This window comes from Oreochromis niloticus, linkage group LG20 (assembly GCF_001858045.2).
Source record: "Oreochromis niloticus isolate F11D_XX linkage group LG20, O_niloticus_UMD_NMBU, whole genome shotgun sequence".
Taxonomy (NCBI): domain Eukaryota; kingdom Metazoa; phylum Chordata; class Actinopteri; order Cichliformes; family Cichlidae; genus Oreochromis; species Oreochromis niloticus.
In genome coordinates, this window is record NC_031984.2 from 31287484 (window position 1) to 31309701 (window position 22218).

Sequence of the window (22218 nt, forward strand, 5' to 3'; positions counted from 1 at the left end):
TGCTTATAAAACAGTCACCCACTGGGCAGACGCATATTTAATTGAAATTTCTGCAAATGTTTTGCTTTAATGGATGATCTTTGCTATGAATCCTAATCAATGGGAACAGGGTAAGAGGAGAGGGAGAAAGAAAGAAATCTGAAAGATGGCTTGACAGAACATTCCCACTACATACAATCCGCTGGCAGATCAAAGCTCTGACTCGTAACCCTCTAAAGAAGGGTGGGCTTGACTGACATGGCATCTCTGGGAAACAGTTCTGCAGAAAGGTGGGATTAAGGGTTTGCTGTCTGTATGTACTCTGAAATTCATATTAACTTTTATGTAAGTTTCAGCCAAACAACCCTGTATGACTTCTAAGCTGAGAAAAGAGACAGACAGAAAATATAAAATTAACTCTGGGGCCTGGTTGACATGGTAGATACAACACATGGGGTTTTGGGGGATATTTCTCAATATTTTTAAGTCGGGGATAGCAGTGGACTCTACTGGTGAAGAAATTCTAATGCAGAAGAAAGTGTAAACATACATAGACATATTGCCAACACGTTGCAATTAATCTGGGTCAGTCTCCACAAATAAGTGCAATTCATCTGCAAAAGACTTTTTGGCAACAACGAACTCAAATGTCGGTATTTTGATGGCTGAGCGCCTACGTCAGTTTGCACTTAGATTTCCATCCTGTAGCAATTCAGTCACTACTTGTGGAGCAATTTCTGTCTGAAATGCGTTCTGGATGAATGTAAGTAGTTTATATGAACTTGTGTTTAATTGTTGTTTCTATGTACTGTATCTAGTCAGCAACCGATACACAGTTACCAATTTATCACATTTAACCACTGTAGCAACACAAACAAATTTGCATGGTATTGTCAATTTGAACCCATTCAGATCTAAATTGATTGCACACGGACTTTGTCTTACAGCCATCTCAATGGGCCAAAGCCACTTTCAAGATGACAACTGACAGTGGTCACCAACCTGGGCACCGTCTTCAAAACAACCATTTCATCGTATAAGCAATGAGCTTGTACGTTCGTTGTACACAATCACAATAATTCATGCCGTGGTCTCCAACCACTGTTTATCTGGCATGACTGCATTAAAGAAAAATTAGGAACTCAAATTAAATTAAAAGTTACAGAATATTATCAAACATTCAACACAAATTGTTTATATAAATGATTATTATTTAATAATAATAACACATTTGAATTATTTATTAATTATTGAGGCATAACTTTAGTTGGATCACAGTCAAAAAGAAGCAACAATTAAAACCTAACAGCTAATAAAATTTGGCAGAACTAGAAAACATTAAAACTGTTCAGTGATAAAAAAAAAAATAATATACATCTAATTTGTGCTGTTTTCTGTTCTCATCTAGAGCCATCAGTGTGTCAACCTGCCAAATCCTTTTTAATGACTTACTGGAAAAGTAATTGCAATCCCATGAAATGTAACTATCTAATGTAAAAGCATACAAAAGTACATCCTTACAGATCAACTACTTTCACTGTAGAACTTATGCAGTGGCTTGTAATAATAGCTAAACTAGGGTGGGGTGTGTGTGTGTGTGTGTGTGTGTGTGTGTGTGTGTGTGTGTGTGTGTGTGTGTGTGTAGGGTGGGGTGGGTGGGGGGCATTTCTCAGTAACACCACAATTACTGTTGCTCCTTAATAAGAGCTACAATAAGAGCCACACTGTGCAGAGTGTCAAGGAAAAACTAAAGTAATTTTCCCTAATGTCTAAGGCCTCTCTTTCCCTTTTAATTACCAGCCCAGTTAAACAGCTGTTCCACAGCAGTGGGACTGGAGACTGCTGAGCAGAGGGTTAATTATCCTGGCTACCTTTTTCAGCAGTCTTAAGTGTGGTTTTTCCTGTTTAAGTCCCATAACAATAAAGCAAAACAATTAGCCTACTTAAGGTAAAAGATATGCTTTGCTACAACTCACAAAATATATGCAGGTTGTGAAAAAAGTAAGATAATAATGCAATGGATAAACATACCATTTTGTTATTCTCTTCTCTTTTCAGTCACCATCTTTGTGTCAGATATAAGGGCAGTTGGATTGATGTGGGGTCAATATGAATGAGAATATTGCATATAGAACTATATATTATCTGATTTTTTTAGTGTAAAGAAATCAATTAATCTGAACTGATCAGGGAGGTGGCTCTTCATTTCCACCTTCTTTAGAAAGGTCTTGAAACTTGGTAAACAACTTGAAGCACAGCCATTGGTGTGGACAGTTATTTTAAAACGTCTAAATTCACTGTAATGTCAAAAGATCAGTTAACACTGTATATATGAACTCACAAATCAAAAATCACTAAAAAACTTTGTAAAAACATTCATTATCAGAAAGTGTTTTTCTGTTTGTTTGTTTTCTTTTTATAATGCTTGTCTCTCTATGATGTCAAAGAGGTGAAATATTAATAATTTAGTTCATTTTAGCTACAGCTCTGGCTGTGAGCAGAGAAGCTCCACCGACATACATATATGTTTAAACCTGGTGAGTCAATCAGAGGAAGGTTTGTTTAAAAGGAGCTGAAACTGCTCGTTTTCCAACAGAGGATAAAATGCGGAGCTACACTAAGCCTGAACTATTGATTTTAACTATTAATCATGCAAAGCTATTTCCATCAAGTCCAACAATAAAAGTATTGAGCTGAAATGAGGTCCCATTTAACTCACACATAGCCTATTTCATATGTTTTGATGGAATCAAAGAGGAAGAGCCATTGCACTTGTCATCATAATTAAAGTTCAGCCAGTAGGTTCGCCACATTTTTGATGTTCACAGACTCCTTGACCAAAAACAAAGCTGCATGCACTTAAAAAGCAGTTGTGTTATCATTTACTCTTTCATACCAGAGTGATCTGGCCTAACTTTGAGAGCTTTAGTACACTGTACCAAACAGTAATGAGTCACTGGCAGAGAACATCCATTAACCCTGCGTGACGCTCTGCTTTTCAGCGGCGCTTAATGCTGACACAGAGATCATTTGAATGCAAATCACCTTGATTACACCATTTCAGCAGCTGTAGAAAAATGAACAGGTAATGAACCTGCTTAGTATCAGCTCAGTATTATGACCTCTATTAAACACCTTAATCACAAACACCTCTCTTTACACTCACATGTATGATTTTTTTTTCACTGAATTAATATGGCCAAATATTCCATTGAGACTCTAAATCAAACTAAGTGCATGGAGCTAAACTCACTTGCAGGTTTAGTCATTGCTTATGTTCATGTTAGTGTCATTCATCATATCTACAGCTACACTCTCAGAGGACACAAAACACAAACGTGTTACTGTTATTGTTGTTGTTATTTAGATGGTTACCACCATCACTTCTGTTTTCACTCCTGTGATGTATAATCTCAACATATTGACAGCAAAGCCATCCCAATACACCGGCAAGACACACTCGAGGGCGCAGAAATGAAAATGGGAATGACAGATATAAAATACTGTAATACTAGTACTCAGTCATGACAGCGATGCAGGAGCAAATTGGACGCGCCCACTGAAACACAAGAGGAATGGACAGAACACCTGAACACACACAAAACACATACTGGAATTTAGATTTTCAAGTTATAAGTCAATATGAAATATTCTACATGTAACAATAATTCCCACGTTATCTTGGATGGTGAGACGTTAGATTTAATGCACAGTAAAGCCTTCAGCATTAACATTATGGGGGAGGTGGCAGATCAAGTAGGACGTGTTCCCCTGAAAATTTAAGGATTTTAAACTTAAAATCAAAATCAACTGTAAGAAGCCTAAAAAACTAATTAATTAAATAAACTAGTTTAGAAATCTTTTACCAAAATCATTTTTTCTGAGGTTTTCTTTAGTATTTGAGTAATACACAGACTTTCTGTACACCCATGACTACATACAAAAACACAAAGTGATAATGAGTGATTTGTTTAAACTTTTATTAGCCCATACACCTGTAGTGATTTATTAATATAATGTAATTTTTACAAGCTGTCACACCCCTAAGAGCTTTAATTTCTTGTTGGAGTATCAGTTCCTAAACATGGTTGAATATTTCGTTGGTGTGAGTCAGAATTTTGTCCTGGACTTTTACTTGACAAGTTTCACACTGATCTGATAAAACGCACAAGGAGGATTACGTTGCTCAGAACAGGATTCAAATTAAAGACATAGAAGTGAGTTCACTGAGCTGTATTTATTATTGAGGGGTGTGAAAATATAGTCATATACTAAAAAATTCCATCATTTCCATTAAGTTTGCATTGAGCACAGTTCTTTTTGAGTTTTTCAGTAATAGTAATAATTTTAGTAAACTGACTGAATTTGTAGAAAAAATATAATATTCCACAGTTTCTAACTAACTCCTGACATGAAGACTTGACTTGTTTTAGAAAACCTCAAACACACATAACATTATAGAATTGTTGTATTTACTATAACGATCCACATGGTGCTTCTAACAAGTTGTTAGCCAACAATCATACCTCAAAAAGCAAGGCATGATCACCAGCTAATGACTTGTCCAAGAGAAGTCATTAACCATTAAGCACACACCTGAATGACAGATATAAAGCCTCCTCTCTGAAATCACCAGAATCTCTGAAATGGGCCTAATGTTTTATTTAATATGAAGCAAAATGAGTGACTGAGACAATAAACTTTTATTGAGGTCAAGCCTGAGGCCTGTTTAGGACCAGAAGTTCACAGCCTTTAAAAAGAAGAAATGTTTAAGGCACTTTCACTTTGGCTTCACTCTCTAGAGCTGGAAGCTCGATGCATAGTTTTTATTTGTTTATGGCCGTTCCGCAGTTGTGTCCCATCAGCATTACCTCTTTACCTTTTTGTGGAAGTCAGGGCAAAGCTGACTCCATGTTGACTCTGTACACCGTTATGTTATATGAACTGGTATTACACACACAAAAAGTTAGCAAAATGCCAAAATAGGAGCTGATTTGAGCGTAGCCTCAGCGCCAAGGTCTTAATTCTTCAAAGTCAAACCCATTAAACCGGAGCTGGTTCAGAGGAGCAAAAAGAGCCATTGTTAACAGGGATCAGGGTTAGACTTGGTTGATTTGACACAAATGTCACATACAGACAGTACTGCACACACACACATACACACACACACACACACTGATCTTTTCACAAGGGAGCAGCAACATACTCCACACACATCCACACAAAGTGAAACACTTCCCTCCAGTTTCTCCAACACATGTGTTTCCTTAGAAATAGAAGAGAAAAACATAACAAAAACAATACCATAAAAATGGGAAGCGGTGTAAAATGTAAATGAAAACAGAACGCAATAATCTGCAAATCTCACATTTGAATCCCAGATTTTATTCACTGTAGACTAGAGAGCAAAAATCCATAAATGTCTGAGAACTGAGGAGATCAGTTCAGTCCCAGTGTTATCCTGTTCGTGTCTGATATTCCATTCCAGCCACTCAACAGTCCCGAGTCTTCTTTATTATGTTTTTTTGTTTTATTATGCTTTAACTTCTTGAGCTCCAAGGGTCTTTCTGGGGTGTTAAAGATAAGGGCAGGGGACCAGAACTGACCGGCTAAAGATTAAATCCGACCGAAAGAGGGAATACATTTTCGCTTTTCCAATGTATTTTAATACGTTTTAAAGCTTTGTGTGTCTTTATGTGTCTTTTGAAGTATCCAAAGTTAAAAAAAATATATAAAATTGATAATTACTTTACAAAGTTTAAAATTTATTTATTTATTCATCATTTTTAAGGTTTATAATTTCTGCACAATGAGCTACCTTTTCCTGTAATTTTACACATTAATTAAAGCCCAAAGAGTTGTGCTAACTGATTAATCATTAACCATTAACTAGCATAAACTAGCAGCATTCCTTTATCATACAGAAAAGCTGATAGGTACTATTAAAATTTGCAGTTATTTTTCTTATATTAAGAATCTCAGGGATTAAATGTGCAGTTAAACTTCTTTAAACTGACAAAAAAGGAAACTTCACTGGTTCAGTGAAGTTTGACATCCCTGCTCTAAACGTTTTCAGCTGGTGAAGGGTCTGCACTGCAGACCTAAATCATTTCAGCACACACACTCTTCTACTAAGAAGCCATACTGTTTTACCCTTTTCCCTCAAAAAAAAAAAATGTAAATGTTTAAGCATGAGCCCCACTAACAGCTGAACTGTAAATAGCTGCTAGTGGGGCTATTCCAGGGGTGGGGAGCTCCAGGCCTCACCGAGGCATATCACCCTGGGTCAAGATACCTGAATCTAATGATTAGTTCATTTCCAGGACTCTGGAGAACTTCAAGACATGTTGAGGAGGTAATTTAGCCATTTAAATCAGCTGTGTTGGATCAAGGACACATCTAAATCCTGCAGGACAGCGGCCCTTGAGGCCTGGAGTCAAGAGCGTAGATTTGGTTTTGGCATTGGTGGGGACGGATGATTCAACCACCGAACCCTGCCCGGTTTCTCTTTTTCCCCCCTTTTTGTCTTTGCTTCTTGATTTAAAAAAAAAGGGGGGGGGAGAAATATACTTGCCTACATATGCTATTCTACATGCTTTTAAACCATTTAAAATTACAATTGATAGTTTTATATGTGAATTATATAATGTTAAATTACTATTAAACAAATGACTAAGTATTTTAGACTTTAGTTTACTTCAGCCATATTCCATATAAATCAGGTATCATACAAAAATAAAAATAGTTTCAAATACAATCATGACAATAAAAGAATATGACTTTAAGGACTTAACAACATTACTTCAGTTATATCGTCTTGATGCATGCTCAATCATCCAGGTAATTAATTTTCCAAAAGCTGATTCTGTTCATCTGGATGCAGCGTTTTGTGGAAGAAACGTTTCGCCACTCATCCAAGTGACTTCTTCAGTCTCAGCTGACTGCAGGTTTCCCCAATCTTATAAACAGTACATTTGCATAATGACTTAACTTCAGTTATAGTGCACCAACATCTCTGACACATTAGCACTAAGGGAACACTGAATGACCTGGTGGTTTTTGTCCATAAAACTACTCATCTAAGATTACCACAAAGTAAAAGATCTCTCAGCAAAATTATGCAACATTTTAGGAACTATTGCCCCGATCAAATCAGTGAGCTGGGATTTTTTATTCTAAACATGAACTACTGTTACAGCAACAGACATGGACTACTGGTGCCCCACACAACAACTCAATTTCCAGTATGTGAAGGAGCCAAACACATGCCTTCTCCTCTTGTTAATCTATAGCACCAACACATCAGTCAGTCACCTGTGACCTCGCCTCTTCACCTCTGTCCGAGCTACAACATGGCAGAGCTGCCTCTGTCACCTGATAAATAACAGTGAGACATTCCAAATACATGCAGTCACACATGTGCTTCAAAAACAGTAATGAACCACCAAGTCATCCTCCAATTTCACCTGTGATCTTGTATCACCATTACTCTCTGAGCTTTGTGTTGGTTCTTCTGTCACCTGACAAATAGGACATACATGACAATAAGAATAAAATGTGTAGCTGCTTCAGTGCTTCTGTCGATGTGTGCAGATCTTGACTCATCAGTAATGTTTGCAGGGTGATTTTTAAAACAATTTGTGCAAACTGCACTCCAAGGTGGAATATTTGCAAAATCATGACTACCTCATGATATTTTGTCTCAAAAATTAACCCTATGAAAATATCAGTACCATTGCAATGAAATTATTGTGTCACCAACATTTTAACGTTAGACATATAATTTTAACAGCCTCTGTAAACTAATATCCTGGCTTGCTCGAGGCTGCCGTTTTCTCTGACAGTTTCAATCAAAATTAGAAATGCTACTCTGGGAGACTGAGGTAACTAATAGTGCTGCCTGCTGTGCAGTTAGTTTCTAAAACACGTTATTCATGGTTACATACAATTTTAGACTGATGTGGGCCAAAGCCTAGCATAGCCTGTAACGTTATTATGACGGACACATTTTATGAGTGAACTTGACTTTAAGTGACTTAGAGGTTTCTTTGAAAAATACTTTCTTATATTCAGGTTCTTCCTTTTTGCTGCCATCCTCCTCTCCTCCTTGCAGGTCCTCACAGCGCAGGCTTGCCGCTGCTAAAACTAAACAGAGCTCCCTGAAAGGCACAGCCAATCACATTGTCCATATTTGTCACATGAGGTAGGTCTCCAGTAGAGAACGTTGTTTAACTCTTTCTGCACCGCTGGGTGAATGAGACGTTGACAGATCTTTTTTTTTTTCTTTCTATCGGGTTTGTTTTTCTTTACTCGAAGAGATCAAATTATTGGTGGGGACAATTCAATAATTGCTGTATATTGGTGGGGACATGTCCCTTCCGTCCATGCCAAATCTACGCCCTTGCCTGGAGTTCCCCCATCCCTGGGCTATTCAATACCGTGTTATAATTACTGACTCAACCACAAAGGTAAATGGACTGCTGCTTATATAGCATTTCTCTACTCTACCTGAGTACTTAGTACAACTCACCTAATTCACCAAAGCACTTTTTTCCTATGCTTAAGTACTTTCACACAGTGATGAAAGCATCAGAGAGCAACCTGTGCTTAGTATTTGCCTAAGGAAAATTGGTTGGAGCAGCCGGGGATTGAACCACAGATAAACAGATGTCCAGTCTACCTCCTGAGCTACAGCCACTTTCATTCAAACCAATTAGTTAATTTCTTTTTCTTTCACTGAATAGAATTAAACAGGAAAAAAAGCTCAACAACAATTTAGAAACACAGTATTGGTCATGACTTCCACAACTACTTGTACACCCTTTATAATGTATTCTTTCTGATCCTAGCGCATATTAAGGTGAACCATCTGCGCATCAGTGCCTCTGCAGAGAAACTGCCGCAGATTTCACCGTGGGTCTTGGTTTATCAAAGTAAAGACAAGAATGCTAAGTTAGTGAATAAATGCAAAGAATATTTGCAGATTAGTCAAAGCTATAAAGACTTCAAAACTTAGAAATTGATTACTTTCCACTTTGTGTCCAAAACACTGAAAATCTTGGCCTCAGTTAATAATATCTCTTTGTGTCTTCAATCTTCCTTTCAAAGTCCAAACTCAGCTTTCTTTTCATTCCGCAGCTCTTAAAAGCAGAATCAAATCACGACTCATTGCGGAGTAAGTATGGCCATCTATTTATCTCTCTAAGACTATGAATCATCGACGTTTGACTGAGGATATTTTGAGACATTGCATTGCTGTATCTAACAGCATTTAAACTCTAGGGGACCGATTCAGTCTCTAAGGCTACTTGAGATTCAGTGTACACTTAGACATGTTTCAGTCATGCTGCTTGACTCTAGCCTTGAATTGAGCACTTACATATTCTACTTAATGCCCACACCATAGAGAATGCAAAACTGCCATTTTGAGGGAACTGACCTCTTCATCTAGTTTGTTCCCAAAATTCCAAATCATCACACAAGAATCCTTACTTACTATTTTTCTAATAGAAATCCAAAAAATTGTATTTGTACAGAATGAGATTTAACAGCATCATCTCTTGGCTTTCACAAGCACAGCCTGTACTTGCTATGACAACAACATTTCACTCTTCCAATAGTGATTATTATTATTATCGGATTAATAATTTTACAATTAATAATCAATAGTTAATAAAGATTAATAACAATTTAATAATTTTACATTAGTTAACATAATTTCCAGTCAAATACTTTTTGAGCTCAGTGATACTAGTTTTGCATGATTGGCAGTTCAAAACATGTTCAGGTATCTTTGTTGCATCTTTTCAGGTCATCAAGTGTGTGAAACAAGCAAAGAGTAGAAAAAATTGTCAAAAACCAAATGTTCAGAGTCTAAAGCAAAAGCTTCTCACTCAGAGGGATTCACTGTGCATGATGACATCATTATGTGACTCTTTGGCCATATGAACATCCACAGCTGTAATAGCATTAAAAAGAAAAAAAGAAAAATCACAGTAGCCTCCATTTAAGGGTTTTGAAGCTTGACCGTGGTACTTTGAAAACAGAAACTCAGCTGTCTCAACATCATCTTATGGTTCAGTCAGACCAGAGTAAAACTACGATGGGAGCTCCCTTACAGGTGCTTGTCTGGTCACTGCATGTTATTTCAAATGCTGTTTTATCACAAACATGCACTTACATGTGAGCTTGTTTCCTTTCAGTCATAAACTGATAACAGACTGATAGGGGATTACTGTTTTATTGCAATTGTGATGCGTCATTGTCCATTATCTTTTCATTTAGCTTAGACAAACATGCTAAATGTGTTGTACTGTGTGCAACTATGATCCTAAATTACTTTTTCCTCCATTTTTTGCACTTATTTTCCATCAATGTACTCACGGGTTAATTAGTGCTTTGTTTTATCTGGGAATGTATTTGTACTTTAGGTATCTAATTAATTTTATTTCATATTTTATTATTGAGAAGCACTTTGGAGTACCTCTGGTCTTTTAAATGTGCTATATAAATAAAGTATTGATTGATTGATTGATTGATTGATTGATTGATTGATTGATCAGTGGGGGTGGCTGAAGCTCAGGAGGTAGAGCAGGTCACCTACTAATCGGAGGGTTGGTGGTTCTATCCTGGCTTCTCCAGTCTGCATGTCAAGTATCCTTGGGCAAGATACTAACCCCAAGTTGCTCTCCGATGCATCCATTGGAGTATGAATGTGTGTGAATGTAGTTAGAAAGCACTCAGTATAGAGAAAGTGCTTGTGAGATTGGGTGTGATTGGGTGAATGTGGCATGTTGTATAGAGCGCTTTGAGTACTCTGGGAGAGAAGAAAAGCGCTGTATAAGAATCAGTCCATTTACCATCAATCACTTCTTCTCTTTGTTACTTTGAAGAAAAAGAAGAAGGAGTGGTGAAGACGAGGAAAACATTTTTGTCATGTCATGTTTTGGCCTTTTGGTCTCTTTTTACTTGACATAGTGTAGTTCTTTAGCAAAAACTGGTCTGCCAAAGAAGTAAAAACAAACAAATTTAAATCGCATGACTCCAGTTCATCAGTTTTTATTGTAAATATATAAATATTTATGGTAATTTAACCCATGGCTACCATGGCTCTCTGGGCCATGGGTAACAGTTTTAGAATCACTGATGTAGTGTATATACAACAATATGAAAGGATAAAAATGGTAAAAGATATATAATAAATTATAAAAGAAAGCCAAAAAAGGTAAAGCAATCACACACACACACACACGGTGTGAGAGAGTTGACAGCTAAAGACCATGTTTCTCACATGATTGAAATGTCACATTTAAAAGGGTCCTCGTGAATTGCAAGATGACAGTGTTTGAATCATCATCTGTCACCGAAGGCACACAAACAGATCTCCTCGGCTTTATTTGCAGAAGAACAAATGACTGATGCAGCTGGCTTCATATCCTGCAATAAAAGTCTACAAATCAGACTGACAGTCACTATAACATTGCACTTAAACCACAAACTCCCTGCTGAATGTAAGTGCCAGAGAAATATGCACATATGAAGGATTGTTTATGGCAATATTGCTGCTTAGTTTCAACATGACATTAAACCACTTAACTTTACTTACAATGTGTGGATTTTGAGGATACATTAACTGTCTGTGCTATATTAAAAATGTTTCACTCAGCTTTCAACCTTCTGTAACATCAAATATCTCATTTTGCCTACAACAGACATAATTACAGCTTAATACTACATGTGAGGAGCCACACTCTGATTTCATGCTTCAAATGGGATTTGGAGCATATGTTATAATCCTAGAACAAAATCACTAAATAATAATGTGGGTTAATTAAAGCTTATATTCCACATAATCCTAATGATTCACTCTGTTTTGACTCCTGAGGTATTAATAAAGCAAACAGTTAAAATCATTGACAGATTTACGGCAGCTCAGGGCACCTTTAAGCGCCTGAAGTGTTGTCTTTACTCAAATCAGATTTATTGCCAACATTGCATACATGCATTTTTTCAGTCATGTTTTATGCAGCAACATTTAAAGTGAGTCAATCAACAAACCCTGTGGTAAAGCATTTGCTCCTTTCTTTCACTGGTCAGGATTCTGCAGCATCATCATCAACAGTGTGGATTTGATTTGATATGATCTGACTCAACTAATGTATAATCTTCCCATATTTGGGCTGCTTTGTATTCCCCGTTCAAAGTGCTCCAGGGTGGCATAGCACACACTGTGAGAAACCCAACCGCTGATTCCATTAGACTGTTTACCAGGCAGCTTCTCCTTCTTATCTGCTGAAATTATTCAAGCATACAGGAATTCACAAAGCAGAGTAACTGGGCTGCTTTGTCTGAATTACTCCTGGGTGGGTATATCTGAAACGGCTCTGCAGTGGTCTAGGTCATGTCTGAACATTTTTTAGTGTTCATTGGTGGCCACAGCTCCCCTTGCTCTGTTCCTCAGAAGGGTGCCTCATTATATATGCTCCCTGTTGACCACATTAAATAGGCATTACATAACATTTCCTTCCATGGGTCCTATACCAACGGTCCCCAACCTTTGTTGCACCACGGACCGGTTTATATCTGACAATATTTTCACGGACCGGTCTTTAAGGTGTTGCGGATAAATACAACAAAATAAAACCAGTACTGGTACCAAAAAAAAGAAGATTTATTCATAATTGAGTTAACGATAAAAACCAATAAAAACCCTGAAAACTATAAATTTACACCCGTGCCTCAACTCTTGCGGCCCGGTACCGGTCTGTGGCCTGGGGGTTGTGGACCGCTGTCCTTTAAAATTTAAATTAGGATGAAAAACAGCTTAAGGACGTGGCTATTTGACCAGCCATCCATTGTGCCACTGTTGAAAATAATGGCGTAGAAGAAAGAATGTGAATACTGTTTACCCCAACACTAGCACAACACAGCAGTATCCAAAACACGAACTGCACATTAGGTGAGCTTATATAGAGGTGAGTATCCTGCTTACGATCAAGTTCTGAAGCACTCCATTCCTGTGTTTATGTTCGTTTTAAACAAAATGACATTTAAGCATGTAAGCTGCAGCATTTTGAAAGAAACCAGGATACCGCTGCATGTATACATTGTATTTAGAAAAGATCCTATACACCTTAAGCCAACTGAGGTACGATAACACAAACCACAGCAGCAAAAAGGAACTGAGAAAGAAACTGGTGTCTCAAATTGTGGTGTTTTGTACTTATGTTTGATAGACATCAAGCATAAGTACATGCAGTCCTCTAAAAGTGGACTTGGAACTTTAGTTACCTCAACTGGAGAAAGTACTTTATTAATGCAGGCTTGCATTTGTAATCCCCTCATTTAAGTAAAAAGCCTTGTTTCTCTCTGTTCCTGTTTGACACATTAAACTTATTGCATTTTGTGATAATACTAAACATCCTGTAGCCTTTTCATGTTAGTGTGTTATAACTATGTTATTACACATAACATTATGCAGGGATGCTTAAATTATTACCATGTAGAATTAAAGGAGAGATCCTTCTTTACTTAAACAGACACTATTAAAGGACGGCGAAGCAAAGCCATTTTCAAAACATTAAATATAATCACTACTAAAATACTGAAAGCATGATATCGTTAACGCACTAAAACAAATTCTCGCTCCTGCTGCCGTCCCGCTGAAGTCACAGTTCGTCATTCCTTTGTGTGTGTGTGTTTTAATCACTGAAATGAGGAACATTTGCTCCATATGTTTGATCTTAACCAGCCGGAGAGAAATGAAAGTTGTTGATGGTTTAATGTGCTGCACATGAGAAGGTAATTAGCTATCTAGTGTGCAAACTGATTGTAGCTGTGCATATTTGTTTGGCAGCTCATTTAACAAGCTAAGGTGCAGAAAGAAAAGCCCGATAAGAAGGCAGGAAGGTTGTGAGTAGTTTTTTTAAATGTTTGTGTGTTATGTGAGGCTGACACGTGGTTCAGTCTGTCTGCCTTTGCTGTGACACAAGACATCAGCATATGTTAAAATAATGCAATATAAGGCTCCATAATTTATAATATTCCTGACATTTTCAATCATTTACATACATAAATACATAATTTGTTATATTATCATTGCAAGTATGTGTGTGTGATTTTTCCTTATTTATTTATTTATTTATTATTTCTTTATGAAAGGAAGCATATGTTTGTGCTTTGATCGGTTTAATCTATATTTTAAACTTTTATTTAATTTCTCATTTTTAAAGGTACAGTGTGTAAAATTTGTCCACCACATGTCTGCAGATTGCCGTAAACTAAATTTTGGGTTTTTTTACATCCCAGTTCAAGTGCATATTCCCACCTACAATTGCCACTGTATGACAAATGCTGTTTATCTCAGCTGTCAATATGACTGCAGTGTCAATATGCCGGGTGTCCTGGGAGTCTGCTATAAGTCAGTGAGTCAGCAAAACTGATGACAAGCTGATGACAGCGATACCGAGGTGAGGTGTTGAGGGTATTTCTGTCAGTAAGCACTGCTGTTAGCTGCTGTTAGCTGCTGTTAGCTGTTGTCAGCTGGAATCATTGAAACTTTCTTTGAAGTGGATCTACCAATGATAGACTCAGGCACTTGGCGAATAAACTCTATTATGATGTGAGAATGTAATCAAACTGTTTTTCAGAGGGAAAATGTGATTTTGTTATGTTAGCTGCATAATGTTAACTTACAACCAGTTTGTTGTTCTTTAGCCAACTCATTGTCTGTCCAGAGATGGGAGAATTTTGTGTCTGATCTGTTGACAACAAGTAATTGCTAAAATATGAGGAATAAATAAGCATGTTTATGCACATTTTCATGTGCTAGAGCCATGAGTTCAGTTTAGGATATGATGCTTGGGAGGGGGAGGAGGAGAAAGACATAAGGAGAAAGAAATTATGTAAATAGACATGTCCAGTCTGCATGCCAAGTGTCCTTGGGTAAGACACTAACCCTGTGTTGTTCTCCGGTGCATCCATTGGAGTATGAATGTGTTTGGATGTTAATTAGGAAGCACTTAGAAACAGTAGAAAAAAGTGCATTGTGCAAATGGATGTGAATGGGTGAATGTACAAGTTGTGTAAAGCACTTTGAGTGCTCAAGACAGAGTAGAAAAGCGCTATATAAGAACCATTTACCATATTTGTGGTCGTCAGGCAGGTAGCACTACTGGACAGGTACAAAATTTTACAAAACACTTGCCATCTAACTATAATGGGCTAATCTCCAATACTCAAGCCCATGTAAAATAGAGTGTGAAAGCATCATAACCGCTGCCTAACCTGTTTAATGGATCACCCAGAAAGCTCCTGCTCCTTTAGGCTGTATTTCATCTCTTGAGTTCAACCTTAAAAATGTCATCTTAAACTCATGACTTCCTTCAGGGTAAAATAACAGCTTACCTTGATCCAGATCATACTCCTCCATGGTGCTGACAAAGTGAGGTCTGGAGTAAAAGTTATGCGGCCCCGGCTGCTGGAGGCCCCCAAGGCTGAAGAGGCTTCGCTCATTTGAAGCACAGCAGGAAAAGGCCCTCCGGCTGGGGATGCAGGGGTAACGTGTCCAGCTCTTCATCTCCAGGTCAAAAGCCTCCAGTGCTGTCACCGGCATCTTTCCCTGGCGACCACCTGGAGGAGAGGGGAGAGAGATTCAGTGCATTTATGATTATGTCAAAGCTTTACAATTACAAAAGATTCTACTAAAATCCAGAGAAATGAAGTGTGAGTGAACTGGCAAAGTCACCTGTGTATTATCATGAAGACATGGAAACTGCATGCCCCTTCCCATAAATGAAATATATTCCCAGAAATATTATCATGTGCACAAACAACAAGCCAAGGACAAATGCAAATTTTCTGTTTCCATTTCCTGTTTCATTGCTTTTTAATCCCCAGCGCCTGTCACATAGTTTCCTTGGCATTTATGTCAAAGTCTAGCGAGTGCGCAGACCAGCACTGGGACCACATTTCATTTTGGGCTGAAAGGAGAGCACAGCAGCAGGGAGCTCCCCTAGGACACTTAGGAGTTGTTTACTTCCACAAATCATAACTTAACCTTGTAAAATACGACTACAAGGGGAAGGCAAGCTTTGTGAGACAGAGAGAGAGAGAGAGCGTGCGTGGAGCGGGCAGTAAGAGTTTGAATGATGGGAGTGGGGGGGGGCTGAAAGCAGGGCAGCACTGTGGGGGCCAGGGGTGAGAGGCAAATGGGCAGGTTGGCAGCGGAAAAAGAAGGGGAAAATGTAAAGAATATGAGAGAGTGACAGAGAGATTATAGAAAGAGATGAACAAAATGTGGAGGAGTCAGAGAAGAAAGTGGAAGAGGGTCAGCTGGAGTGGGCAGAGCAGCAAAGAGATCGATAGCAGTAGCGAGACAAAGAGTCGAACTGAGTGGGAAGCATTAGATGTGAGAAAAAGAGATTCCATGCAAAAGATTTTGTTGATTGCAGCAGAATCTACTGTGTATGATTTTCTGTGAGAGTACATAGTTCACATATGGTTTTAGTGTTGCTGCAATACTCCACAATCAGAGACTGACATTTTGGCAAAAGTGTAAAACAGAGAATCTCGACTGCTGCACTACTGATAGCATGAAAGGACACAGCTTTTGTACAAATCTACATATAATCACGGGCCTGAGCTGCATTCTAGACCAAATTCAGCTCAGCAAAAATAAGCCATCTGTGTAATCTACATAACAGATAGAAATCTGCTCAATAAAAAAAACAAAAGAATCCATTAGTGTTTGGCCGGTTACTTCATCGGTTGCTGAGTAAAAGCAAAAAGCCTTCATAAGCTAAAGGCAGAAGCTAGTGCTAAAGTGCGAAACCCATGCATAATCAGTCTTACTGTATTATTAATGTTTTTCTAATGTTCCATTTTTGTCTTACTAGGTTCTTTTAATGAAGATGAATTACGGTTAACTGATTTTCTGAAAGCTCTTTTTTTTATGAGGAACTTGGTGCATAACTGTTATGACTGACAGGTTCTCTGAATGAAGGAGCTTTGCACGTCAAAGCACTGTTTCATAAACTGTGTGGTTCACTGTTGTCTGTTTCAACAGCTGACAAGCTCCATGCACAACTTATCTATATGTTATCTGTAGGTAGTTAGTGAGAAAATACTAATCCTGCTAATCATTAATAATCATTTTGTGAGCATCCACAACAGTCCTAGAGAGTGAAAGACAGTCAAACTGCAGCATCTGGGCTACATGTTCAGGGGGCAGATCCTCAATACCACATCTTCAAGCACGAGTCACTACTGTATAGATTCTGGTTAAAATTACATCCACAGGTTTCTGTAAGAGCGTACGTAGGCTGCCATGACAGACCAGTACTTCTGCAGTCCGGTTTTATACTTCTAGTTACTCAAAGCGAGAGCCAGCGTTCACTCGTTGCTAACAACAAAATCAGTTACTTTGTGCTGTAATTAGCAGCTTTACCTGTTCGAGGATGAGCTAGGGTTCAACGTGTGCTGTTGTTCGCTGCCACAATAATTCAAGAAAACTGAAAAACGCGTTAGAAAGATTTTGCCTTTCAGCATCAGCAACTTTGGCTCTACATTTTTACAGAGAGAGAAAAAAGTGAAATCACATCTATTTAAATATGTTAAAGTATCAGCTGTCAACTTCACCCACCTAATTATACATTAACCACCATTGAATCTCTGAATCTTGGCTTTGTAGCCATTTTAACATGATAGCATGTTAAATTGGCATAATTAACATAGCAATTATAAAAAAATTTAAAAAAAAATTAAAAAATAGACTAAAACAACCCAAACTAAAAACACCAGTGCAAGCACCAAAACCTACAGTGCCTCAAATAATGATAAGGTGATATTAGAATAGCATTCAGTGATATGCTGGTATTCTCTGTGCCCCGATAAAAAAATATTGTTGTAAACAGTGTATTTTGTGGCACTACGAAACAAACAATAATGTATAATTTGAAACAATGGGTGTTAGAATATCTTCATCCTATATATTTCGTCATATCGCACAGCCCTAAGCAACTGGCAAAATCTTCAACTTCAGACTTCTAAATGGTATTACATAAACCGAAGGGTGACACAGAGGACATAAATGACTAGGTTGGGTCTAAGGTGGGTGTCTGAAAAACGTTAGCATGTTAGCACTGTAGAGGTGCAGTAAAGTCACAGTAAATATTTGGGTGTAACATGAAAATAATGTGAATTATAGAGCCTTCCTTATTTTATTAATATTACCAATACCATTGGCCAATATTAGCTATTTGTTAGTCTATCAAAATTTTCATTTTTAACTGTCAACCAATGAAAATTTAAAAGAAGCAAGAAAGAAACAGGAGACACACCTTTTGCGCTTAAATAAGTAAATAAATACCCACATATTGTAAATCTTAAGGAAAGCTGTTTGTTTCATTTATTTAAAAAAAATTAACATAGACATTCATTAGGGAAAATATACTAATATACTTTTTTAGTTGTAGCTATTATTAACTAAAACATCTTGTTTAACTTTATTTTAGGAGTAAGTTAGCTACTGCTGTGCCAAATTGTCCTCTTTCATATTTTTTGCACATGTCTGTTCTGTGTTCCACATTGGCTGATAAAGAATATATATTATATTGTGGTTCAGTAACAAATGGTTGAAATGGTATACACTTCGTTGCTGTAAGCATTTCTCACTTTTCCCTCAAGCAGAAGCCAACACTTGGATGCCTCCCAAAATGCCAATAAAAAAAAATAAGCAGGAAAACTGCCGTGTAATGGTGTGCGTTCTGAGATTTGTAATGTTTGTTGTTACAGTAATTCATCAGCTTTCCAAGATTCTTACTGCAGATGAAAGTACAGACTGCTGGCTGGTTCAAACACCATTTGTGATTTACTTGTTGTCCTGATGCAGTAAATTTAGTGGTAAAAATGAAGATGTTTATTTTTGTCGTGATTTAGATTCTTTATCTTTATTTACTGCTGAAGAAGTGTGGTGCAGCATTCACCCAAAGGCCCTCCAGTGCTGTGTGTGTTTTTACACCCGTGTTTTTGTTTCACTGAACAATCTTTTCGTCATCCTTCACTTTGCTGACGACTGTTTTTCAGCTGCACGTGTGCTGATTGCTAACCATGACACTGCTGCAAAATCCTTGATGTGTACTGTGAACACACACACGGAGGCACGTAGGCACACATGCACAAGAATTTCAAAGCGGTAGGAAGCCTCGTGAGTTACGTCATTTGCCAGCAAGGCCACTGTTGACTGGGAACGCAGGGAATTTAAATGAAAAGAGGTTCAAGCACCCGCTGAAGAGAACAACCCCCTCAAGTGCAGCAGCAGCTGTAGAAGCAGCGTGAATGTGCAAGGTACGGTAAAGCTTTAACGCAATCCCAGCGAGAAGACATTACAGTCACAGAGAGAGAGAGAGAGACAGCTTAAAAAAACAGCATAAATTATTTATATTCTCTTGGTATATTACACATTAGTCTGTGTCTAATGTGATATAATATGATTAAACTCCCAGCTGTGCTGTGGCTGCACTTTAGACTAGTCATCGCTCTCTGTCCCATGCACTTCCCGGCATCAGCCACAACAACATGAATGAGTTTACTGTTCTACTTAAAACTTAAAGATTTTCTTTGTTTGTTTGGATTTTTTAAAATTTGTTTTTGTGGCTATTTTTACTGTACCATGTGATGTTGTTGAAACTTTGGAGTTGGTTTTAAAGAAGAAGCCAATCTTTTCTCTTCTCCACTAAAACAGCTGATGTGCAAACATTTGCTGTCCAGGACACCAAGCAGAGGTGGAAAGTAGGTGAAGGACACATATTTTGTTACTATAATTATTTAGAAGTGTCAGATATCCATACTTCTGAATTTATTTTACATTATTTGCATTTTGTTTTTACTCACTACACTTTCTGCTCCTCACAATTTTAAAACAGGAACGTTTCAATAAACTTTATGTTTAAGACATGTGGTGGGAGTTATTATTTCCTGTCATTATATGCCTGTAAACATCAAACTGATTTTAACTTAAATGAAGAAAACAATAACATACAAAAGACATAATTTATAAGACTATAGTCACACATTAAAGTTAGCCTGATTCATTTGAAATAGTATTTATGGTGCAGGTGTCCATAAGCTGTGGCTCTCATTAAAGACCATAAAGTGACTATTTTTTTATAAGATAAGATAAGATAAGATAAGATAAGATGTTTTGTCACAGCAGGAAGTGGACAGTGCAAAAGTTATATAGCAAAATTAGAATACAATAAGAATAGAATAGAATAGAAATAAGTACACAACTGTAAAGAATAGAATAAAATAAAATAAAATACTATATACAGTAGTCAACAAGTCTTTTAAAATGCTCTATTTCTAACTGCTCAACAAATATCTTCAAACACACAAACACTGTGCAGTTTGCTGCCTAAAATTACAAAAGTATTGTTGTATGTTGGACTGGTGCAAAGTGGCTGTGGTGTTCAGTGTTAGGTTACACCAAAGGTAGCAGACACTGAATTAAATTTAAGGTGCTATGCCATTTCTTCTACTATTTGCCAGGATTTTCTTTGCATTGTCTCAGCACATTTTGAACACATGTTCTTTTTAGTTTGAGTTTAGCATTAGTTCTTTTAGACAAAAGAGAAGATCCTACATGTCTGAATTATCAGTCATGGATGGTTCTGAGTCTTAGAGACAGGTAACAGAGTGTATTGGATCCATTAGTTTACAAACCTTTAGTTGCTTTAACATGACTAAAATCCATAATTCAAGTCTAACTTAGGTCAGAAAATGAGCCTTTAAAATGATGCAGTGCTAACAGAGTGCAGGACACGCCTGCACATCTGTTGTTTTTACGTGAATGTTGAATTCTGTTTGCAGCCACATTGCCCAAATGTCGGCTTGTTTACCTGATGATGGAAGGGAGGTCACTTTGTGGCAGACGGCAATCATTTGTCAGGGTGAGGGATGTTGTTGTTTGACCTGTGATAAACTGATTTCTTCACCATATATATCACTGTTACATTGAGTCATCAGATAAATGAACACCATCTGAACTCCACCTGCTTGACCTCCTGCTTTGACCTTGTCTCTCTCTGTATTTCTCACACTTTATAACTCGTGTGTTGGAGAGCTCATTACGAGGCAAACAGATATTCCCCAATTCATCTTTTTAAAACAGGAAAAACCTAAAGCTGTGTTGTCTGTGTTTCTTGTATCAGAACACTTTTGCATTGTTGGATTAATTTCCCTTTTATTTGTTTTACCATCAAGTCAAGCAAGATTAAAACTCATTAACTAACATACTTCTGCCCACAAACAGAATGTCAGTCCAATATTTATGCACCATATACCTGAGATATATGGGAAGTATCAGCTCAGTTTACAGTACAAAACCCTTTAGGTGACTATTTAGGTCATTTACCCCCCTGATATGATCAATACCAGTGGAAGACATCAACCACCAACAATAAAGATCACTCTTTTCCAGTTATGATGTGACAAAACTGTCAGATTTAGGCACAGAGTCATTTGATTTGGATTAAGGAATCGCTTCTTTGTTGCCAATAATAACAATATTACAGTAATAAACAGTATACCATAGCATAGACTTAGGTAAATTTGTGCAAAAGTAATTATTAAGTAATAATTAAAAAGATTGGTTTGAAACAAAGGTCTCCATGTTACAGTGACCCATTAATCAACCCTGCAGCACAAGAGGACACATGAATCTTTTGGGAGCATTTGACAGATGACTGTTGTGTCTCAAAACTCACAGAGGTCATTTGGAAATAAAATGTAAGCACATTTTAAACACTTACATTTTAAGTGTTGAAAGAACTTCCAATTACTTTAAACAAAAAATTATTGATTAGTTAATATTGAATAGTTATTGCACTCACATGAAGGCCTTAAAGCTGTAGCTAATAGAAATAATGATAATTCATAAATTATAATTCATTCTAACAAGGAACTGTATAATACAAATTGATCACATGTTTTGTTAGTAACATGTACATTCAACCTGCTTACATGTTGGCGAGACTTCTAAACGCACACTGTGTGCTGTTAGGCATCGCTCTGCTCCCAAGTTCCAGTTTCTTTGCCACTTGCAAAGACTCATTTTGTGCCTCTGGTGGAGCGTGTGAGACAAAAAGCATTAATATGGAAATGACCAAAACTCTCAGGAGGTTACCACTACCACGTGCTGGACGTGGATGTGTGTTGTTCTTTATTGTGAAATGGATTTTC

The 22218-nt window shown here is 37.4% G+C and overlaps 1 protein-coding gene across 3 annotated transcripts in view; it reads right to left on the reverse strand.

Annotated features, from left to right (window-relative positions):
• Positions 1-22218, reverse strand: part of klhdc8b (kelch domain containing 8B) — a 226527-nt gene that overhangs the window by 46230 nt on the left and 158079 nt on the right. For all 3 annotated transcript variants that reach the window (XM_005477951.4, XM_019350175.2, XM_025901802.1), the window contains one exon: positions 15385-15609. In XM_005477951.4, coding sequence (XP_005478008.1) covers positions 15385-15609 — 225 coding nt within the window. The remainder of the gene's footprint in view (positions 1-15384; positions 15610-22218) is intronic.